This window comes from Gallinula chloropus, assembly GCF_964237585.1.
Source record: "Gallinula chloropus genome assembly, contig: HAP1_SCAFFOLD_535, whole genome shotgun sequence".
NCBI classification, from domain to species: domain Eukaryota; kingdom Metazoa; phylum Chordata; class Aves; order Gruiformes; family Rallidae; genus Gallinula; species Gallinula chloropus.
In genome coordinates this window covers 23,430-31,718 of record NW_028168204.1, presented here as the reverse complement: position 1 = coordinate 31,718, position 8,289 = coordinate 23,430, and the positions used below count along the sequence as shown (strand labels likewise).

General features: G+C 68.9%; 1 protein-coding gene across 1 annotated transcript in view; it reads left to right on the top strand.

The window, feature by feature from the left end:
- Positions 1-1,667: 1,667 nt before the first annotated feature.
- XAB2 (XPA binding protein 2) overlaps positions 1,668-8,289 on the top strand; it is a gene marked incomplete at its 5' end in the record, with an annotated part of 28,761 nt that continues 22,139 nt past the window's right edge. Inside the window, 5 exon segments of the mRNA XM_084281084.1 lie at positions 1,668-1,784; positions 1,786-1,813; positions 4,214-4,221; positions 4,223-4,366; positions 6,413-6,532. Coding sequence (XP_084137210.1) covers positions 1,668-1,784; positions 1,786-1,813; positions 4,214-4,221; positions 4,223-4,366; positions 6,413-6,532 — 417 coding nt within the window.

The window sequence follows — 8,289 nt, the reverse complement described above, 5'->3', positions numbered from 1 at the left end:
AGGACCCCCCCAGACCCCCCCAAAAAACCCCCACAGCCCAACGACCCCCAGGGACCCCCCAAAAACCCCCACACCCCAACGACCCCAGGGACCCCCTGGGACCCCCCCACAGCCCAGCAACCCCCCTGGGACCCCCTCGGGACCCCCCACACCCCAACCCCCCCCCCCGGACCCCCCTGGGACCCCCAGCGGTGTCCCCATGTCCCTAGTCCCCCAGTGTCCCCAGCCCCCCAGTGTCCCCAGTCCCCCCAGTGTCCCCAGTCCCCTTGGTGTCCCCATCCTGCGGTGTCCCCAGTCCCTCCAGTGTCCCCACACCCTGTGGTGTCCCCATGTCCCCATGCCCCACGGTGTCCCCAGTCTCCCCACTGTCCCCAGTGTCCCCAGTGTCCCCTTGGTGTCCCCAGTCCCCCTGTGTCCTCATCCCGCGGTGTCCCCATGTCCCCAGTCCCCGCGGTGTCCCCACCCCGCGGTGTCCCCACCCCGCAGTGTCCCCATGTCCCCACCCCACGGTGTTCGCAGTCCCCCCAGTGTCCCCAGCCCCACGGTGTCCCCATGTCCCCATGCCCCACGGTGTCCCCTTGGTGCCCCCAATCCCCTTGGTGTCCCCATCCCACTGTGTCCCCATGTCCCCAGTGTCCCCCGCGGTGTCCCCAGTCCCCCCAGTGTCCCTATGTCCCCTTGGTCCCCCCAGAGTCCCCAGCCCTGCAGTGTCCCCAGCCCCCAGGTGTCCCCAGTCCCCGCGGTGTCCCCAGTCCCCCCACTGTCCCCAGTCTCCGCGGTGTCCCCATGTCCCCACCCTGTGGTGTCCCCACGTCCCGCGGTGTCCCCATGTCCCCGGTGTCCCCCCAGAGTCCCCAGCCCTGGGGTGTCCCCAGTCCCCCCGGTGTCCCCAGCCCCCCGGTGTCCCCAGCCCCCCGGTGTCCCCAGTCCCCCTGGTGTCCCCAGTCCCCCCAGTGTCCCCAGCCCCCCAGTGTCCCCAGTGTCCCCCCGGTGTCCCCAGTGTCCCCAGTGTCCCCCTGGTGTCCCCAGCCCCACGGTGTCCCCAGTGTCCCCCCGGTGTCCCCAGTCCCCCTGGTGTCCCCAGTCCCCCCAGTGTCCCCAGCCCCCCAGTGTCCCCAGTGTCCCCCCGGTGTCCCCAGTGTCCCCAGTGTCCCCCTGGTGTCCCCAGCCCCACGGTGTCCCCAGTGTCCCCCGGTGTCCCCAGTCCCCCCGGTGTCCCCAGTCCCCCTGGTGTCCCCAGTCCCCCTGGTGTCCCCAGTCCCCCCGGTGTCCCCAGTCCCCCCAGTCCCCCCGGTGTCCCCTCGGTGTCCCCAGCCCCTCGGTGTCCCCAGCCCCCCGGTGTCCCCAGTGTCCCCCCGGTGTCCCCAGTCCCTCCAGTGTCCCCATCCCGCGGTGTCCACAGTCCCTCCAGTGTCCCCACGCCCCGCGGTGTCCCCATGTCCCCAGTGTCCCCCCGGTGTCCCCAGCCCCTCGGTGTCCCCAGTCCCCCCAGTGTCCCCAGTCCCCCAGTGTCCCCCCGGTGTCCCCAGCCCCGCGGTGTCCCCAGTCCCCCCAGTGTCCCCAGTCCCCCCAGTGTCCCCCCGGTGTCCCCAGTGTCCCCAGTCCCCCCAGTGTCCCCAGTCCCCCAGTGTCCCCCCGGTGTCCCCAGCCCCGCGGTGTCCCCGCAGGCGCGTGACGTGTACGAGGAGGCGGTGCAGACGGTGATGACGGTTCGGGACTTCACCCAGGTGTTCGACAGCTACGCCCAGTTCGAGGAGAGCGTCATCGCCGCCCGCATGGAGACAGGCGGCCGAGCTGGGCCGCGAGGAGGACGGTCAGACGGGGGCACGGGGAGGGGACCCCCGAACACGGGGGGTCTGGGGGGTCCTGACTCAGTTTACCCCAAAACACGGGGGGTTTGGGGGGTCCTGACTCAGTTTACCCCGAAACACGAGGGGTCTGGGGGGTCCTGAACTCAGTTTACCCCCAAAAATGGGGAGTTTGGGGGGTCCTGACTCAGTTTCACCCCAAAAATGGGGAGTTTGGGGGGTCCTGACTCAGTTTCCCTCAAAAAACGGGGGGTTTGGGGGGTCCTGACTCAGTTTACCCCGAAAAACGGGGAGTTTGGGGGGTCCTGACTCAGTTTACCCCCAAAAACAGGGAGTTTGGGGAGTCCTGACTCAGTTTACCCTCAAAAAATGGGGAGTTTGGGGGGTCCTGACTCAGTTTACCCTCAAAAAATGGGGAGTTTGGGGGGTCCTGACTCAGTTTACCCCCCAAAAAATGGGGGGTTGGGGGGTCCTGACTCAGTTTCTCCAAAAAAACAGGGAGTTTGGGGGAGTCCAGACTCAGTTTACCCTCAAAAAACGGGGGGTTTGGGGGGTCCTGGCTCAGTTTACCCCGAAACACGGGGGGTTTGTGGGGTCCTGACTCAGTTTACCCCCAAAAAAGGGGGAGTTTGAGGGGTCCTGACTCAGTTTCCCCCAAAAAACAGGGGGCTTAGGGGGTCCTGACTCAGTTTACCCCCAAAAACAGGGGGTTTGGGGGGTCCTGACTCAGTTTACCCTCAAAAAATGAGGAGTTTGGGGGGTCCTGACTCAGTTTACCCCCAAAAACGTGGAGTTTGGGGGGTCCTGACTCAGTTTAACCCCGAAACACGGGGGGTTTGGGGGGTCCTGACTCAGTTTCTCCAAAAAAACAGGGAGTTTGGGGGAGTCCAGACTCAGTTTACCCTCAAAAAACGGGGGGTTTCGGGGGTCCTGACTCAGTTTACCCCGAAACACGGGGAGTTTGGGGGGTCCTGACTCAGTTTCTCCAAAAAAACAGGGAGTTTGGGGGGTCCTGACTCAGTTTACCCCGAAACATGGGGGAGTTCGGGGGGTCCTGACTCAGTTTACCCCCAATGACCTCCCCAGCCCCTCCAATGACCCCCCTGACCCCAGTGACCCCCCATCACCCTCCAATGCCCCCCTGCCACCCAGTGACCCCTCCAATGACCCCCCCCATCACCCCCCAATGACCTCCCCAGCCCCTCCAATGCCCCCCCTGCCCCCCAGTGACCCCCCATAACCCCCCAATGACCTCCCCAGCCCCTCTAATGACCCCCCTGCCCCCCAGTGACCCCCTGCCCCCAGTGACCCCCCTAATGACCTCCCCAGTCCCCCCAGTGACCCCCCAGTCCCCGCAATGACCCCCCATCACCCCCCAATGACCTCCCCAGCCCCTCCAATGACCCCCCTGCCCCTCAGTGACCCCCCAGCCTCCCCAATGACCCCCTTGTCCCCCCTATTGCCCCCCAACCCTCTGTCCCCCCTATTGCCCCCCAACCCCCTGTCCCCCCCAATGACCCCCTGTCCCCCCCATCACCCCCTGTCCCCTCCACCCCCTGTGACCCCCCCCGTCCCCCAATGACCCCCCAATGCTCCCCCTGCCCCCCAGTGACCCCCCCAGTGCCCACCCCAGCCCCTCCAATGCCCCCCCTGCCCCCCAATGACCTCCCCAGCCCCTCCAATGACCTCCCCAGCCCCTCCAATGCCCCCCTGCCCCCCAGTGACCCCCCAGTGACCCCCTGTCCCCCCCCTTTTGCCCCCCCCAGAGGAGGTGGAGCTGGAGCTGCGCCTGGCCCGGTTCGAGCAGCTGATGGGGCAGCAGCCATTCCCCCCCCCCCCCAAAGTCCACCCCCCAATGGCCCCCCCTGCCCCCCAGTGACCCCCCTGCCCCCCAATGACCTCCCCAGCCCCTCCAATGACCCCCCTGCCCCCCAGTGACCCCCCCAGTGCCCTCCCCATGACCCCCCCAGTCCCCCCAGTGACCCCCCCATCACCCCCCAGTGACCCCCCAGTTCCCCCCCATCACCCCCCAATGACTTCCCCAGCCCATCCAATGACCCCCCAGTGACCCCCCAGCCCCTCCAATGACCCCCCTGCCCCTCAGTGACCCCCTGCCCCCCAGTGACCCCCCTAATGACCTCCCCAGCCCCTCCAATGCCCCCCCTGTCCCCCAGTGACCCCTCAGTGACCCCCTGTCCCCCAGTGCCCCCCCCAGTGACCCCCTGTCCCCCCCTTTTCCCCCCCCCCAGAGGAGGTGGAGCTGGAGCTGCGCCTGGCCCGGTTCGAGCAGCTGATGGCGCAGCAGCCATTCCCCCCCAAAGTCCACCCCCCAATGACCTCCCCAGCCCCTCCAATGCCCCCCCTGCCCCCCCAGTGACGCCCTGTCCCCCCTTTGCCCCCCCCAGAGGAGGTGGGAGCTGGAGCTGCGCCTGGCCCGGTTCGAGCAGCTGATGGGGCGGCGGCCGCTGCTGCTCAACAGCGTCCTGCTGCGCCAGAACCCCCACAACGTGCACGAGTGGCACAAGCGCGTCCAGCTGCACCAGGGCCGCCCCGAGCAGGTGGGGGGCCGGGGGGGGCCGGGGGGGGACAGGGAGGGGGTGGAGGGGACAGGGAGGGGGTGGGGGCTGCGGTAGGACCCCCCCCAGCATCCTGGCACAAGCGCGTCCAGCTGCACCAGGGCCGCCCCGAGCAGGTGGGGGGCTGGGGGGGGGACAGGGAGGGGACAGGAGGGGACACCGAGGGGGTGGAGGGGACAGGGAGGGGACAGGGAGGGGGTGGAGGGGACACTGAGGGCGTGGGGGCTGCGGTAGGACCCCCCCAGCATCCTGGTACAAGGGTGTCAGCTGCACCAGGGCCGCCCGAGCAGGTGGGGGGCCGGGGGGGCCGGGGGGGGGACAGGGAGGGGGTGGAGGGGACAGGGAGGGGATAGGAGGGGACAGGAGGGGGACACTGAGGGGGTGGGGGCTGCGGTAGGACCCCCCCAGCATCCTGGCACAAGGGTGTCTGGCTGCACCAGGGCCGCCCCGAGCAGGTGGGGGCCGAGGGGGGCCGGGGGGGGACAGGGAGGGGGTGGAGGGGACAGGGAGGGGGTGGAGGGGACAGGGAGGGGACACTGAGGGGGTGGGGGCTGCGGTAGGACCCCCCCAGCATCCTGGCACAAGCGCGTCCAGCTGCACCATGGGGCACCCTGGGCAGGTGGGGGCTGGGGGGGGCCGGGGGGGGGGCCAGGGGGGGGACAGGGAGGGGATAGGGGGGGACAGGGAGGGGATAGGAGGGGACAGGAGGGGACACTGAGGGAGTGGGAGCTGCGGTAGGACCCCCCCAGCATCCTGGTACAAGGGTGTCCAGCTGCACCAGGGCCGCCCCGAGCAGGTGGGGGCTGGGGGGGGCCGGGGGGGGACAGGGAGGGGGGTGGAGGGGACAGGGAGGGGGTGGAGGGGACACTGAGGGGGTGGGGCTGCGGTAGGACCCCCCCAGCATCCTGGTACAAGCGCGTCCAGCCGCACCATGGGGCACCCTGAGCAGGTGGGGGGCTGGGGGGGGCCGGGGGGGGGACACAGGGAGGGTGTGGAGGTGACAGGAGGGGACAGGGAGGGGACACCAGGGGGGTCCTGGGGACACCAGGGGGGTGGGGGCTGCAGTAGGACCCCTACAGAGCCCGTGCGCACGGTGCCGTGGGGGACACTGGGGGGGGTTGGGGGTGTCCCCATGGATCAGGGTGGTGTCCCCCTGTCCCTGATGTCACCCCCCCATCCCTGATGTCCCCCCGATGTCCCTCTGTGCCCCCCAATGTCCCTCTGTGCCCCCCCCAATGTCCCCTGTCCCCCCAGATCATCAGCACCTACCCAGAGCCTGTGCACACGGTGCCATGGGGGACACTGTGGGGTGTTGGGGGGGTGTCCCCGTGTCCCCCTGTCCCTGATGTCCCCCACCCGTCCCTGATGTCCCCCCTGATGTCCCTCTGTGCCCCCCAATGTCCCCCTGTGCCCCCCCAATGTCCCCCTGTCCCCCCAGATCATCAGCACCTACCCAGAGCCCGTGCGCACGGTGCCGTGGGGGACACTGCGGGGTGTTGTGGGGATGTCCCCATGGATCAGGGCGGTGTCCCCGTGTCCCCCTGTCCCTGATGTCATCCCCTGTCCCTGATGTCCCCCCTAATGTCCCCCTGTCCCTGATGTCCCCCCCATGTCCCCCTGTGCCCCTCAATGTCCCCCTGTCCCCCCAGATCATCAGCACTACCCAGAGCCCGTGCGCACGGTGCCGTGGGGGACACTGGGGAGGGTTTGGGGGTGTCCCCATTGATCAGACCGGTGTCCCCGTGTCCCTGATGTCCTCACCCTGTCCCTGATGTCCCCTCTGATGTCCCCCTGTCCCCCTGATGTCCCCCCCATGTCCCCCTGTCCCCCCCAATGTCCCCTGTCCCCCCAGATCATCAGCACCTACCCAGAGCCCGTGCGCACGGTGCTGTGGGGGACACTGGGGAGGGTTTGGGGGTGTCCCCATGGATCAGAGTGGGTGTCCCCATGTCCCCCTGTCCCTGATGTCACCCCCCCTGTCCCTGATGTCCCCTCTGATGTCCCCCCTGATGTCCCCTGTCCCCCCAGATCATCAGCACCTACACGGAGGCCGTGCGCACTGTGGACCCCCAGCAGGCGACCGGCCGCCCCCACGGGCTCTGGGTGGCCTTCGCCCGCTTCTACGAGGACAACGGGCAGCTGGACGACGTGTGTGGGACCCCCAGACCCCCCCCAGACCCCCCCAGATCCCCAGACCCCCCCCCAAACCCCCCCAGGCCCCCCCCCCAGATCCCCAGGAACCCCCCTGTGTTCCCCCAAACCCCCCTCCCCAGCCCTGCACCATCCTCACCAAGGTCACCCCACCCCATTCCGGCACGTGGAGGACCTGAACCCCTTACCCCCCCCAAAATCCTCTCCCCTTGTGTCCCCCACCCCCTGTGCCCCCCAAACCTGTCCCCCCACCCCCTGACCCCCCCCAAAACTGTGTCCCCCACCCCCTGAACCCCCCCAAAACCCTGCTCCCCCTCTCCAGCCCCGCACCATCCTGACCAAGGCCACCCCGTCCCATTCCGGCACGTGGAGGACCTGAACCCCTTACCCCCCCCACAAAATCCTCTCCCCTTGTGTCCCCCACCCCCTGTGCCCCCCCAAACCTGTCCCCCCATGTCCCCCACCCCCTTACCCCCCCAAAACCATGACCCCCACCCCCTGCCTGTGCCCCCCACCCCCTGAACCCCCCCAAAACCCTGCTTCCCCCGTCCAGCCCCGCACCATCCTGACCAAGGCCACCCCATCCCGTTCTGGCACATGGAGGACCTGAACCCCTTACCCCCCCCAAAATCCTCTCCCCTTGTGTCCCCCACCCCCTTTCCCCCCCAAAACCCTGTCCCCCACCCCCTGCCTGTGCCCCCCACCCCCTGATCCCCCCCCCAAAACCCTGCTCCCCCCCTCCAGCCCTGCACCATCCTCACCAAGGTCACCCCGTCCCATTCCAGCACGTGGAGGACCTGAACCCCTTACCCCCCCCCCCCCAAAATCCTCTCCCCTTGTGTCCCCCACCCCCTGTGCCCCCCCAAACCTGTCCCCCCATGTCCCCCCACCCCCTGCCTGTGTCCCCCACCCCCGACCCCCCCCCAAAACCCTGCCCCCCTCTCCCCAGCCCTGCACCATCCTCACCAAGGTCACCCCGTCCCATTCCGGCACGTGGAGGACCTGAACCCCTTACCCTCCCCCAAAACCCTGTCCTCCTGTGTCCCCCATCCCCTTACCCCCCAAAACCGTGTCCCCCACCCCCGACCCCCCCCCAAAACCATGTCCCCCACCCCCTGCCTGGGCCCCCCACCCCCTTACCCCCCCAAAACCGTGTCCCCCCTCTCCCCAGCCCTGCACCATCCTCACCAAGGTCACCCCATCCCGTTACAGCACGTGGAGGCCCTGAACCCCTTACCCCCCCCAAAAACCCTGTCCCCCCGTGTCCCCCACCCTTTATCCCCCCCAAAACCGTGTCCCCCACCCCCTGCCTGTGCCCTCCACCCCCTCACCGCCCCCAAAAACTCTGCCCCCTCCCCAGCCCCGTACCATCCTCACCAAGGCCACCCAATCCCATTCCAGCACGTGGAGGACCTGAACCCCTTATCCCCCCCAAAACCCTGTCCCCCTGTGTCCCCCACCCTCTTTCCCCCCAAAACCGTGTCCCCCACCCCCTGACCCCCCCCAAAACCATGTCCCCCACCCCCTGCCTGTGCCCCCCACCCCCTGAACCCCCCCAAAACCCTGCCCCCCCCTCCCCAGCCCTGCACTGTCCTCACCAAGGTCACCCCATCCCGTTCCCGGCACGTGGAGGACCTGAACCCCTTACCCCCCCCCAAAACCCTGTCCCCCCATGTCCCCCACCCCCTTACCCCCCCAAAACCGTGTCCCCCACCCCCTGCCTGTGCCCCCCACCCCCTGACCCCCCCCAAAAC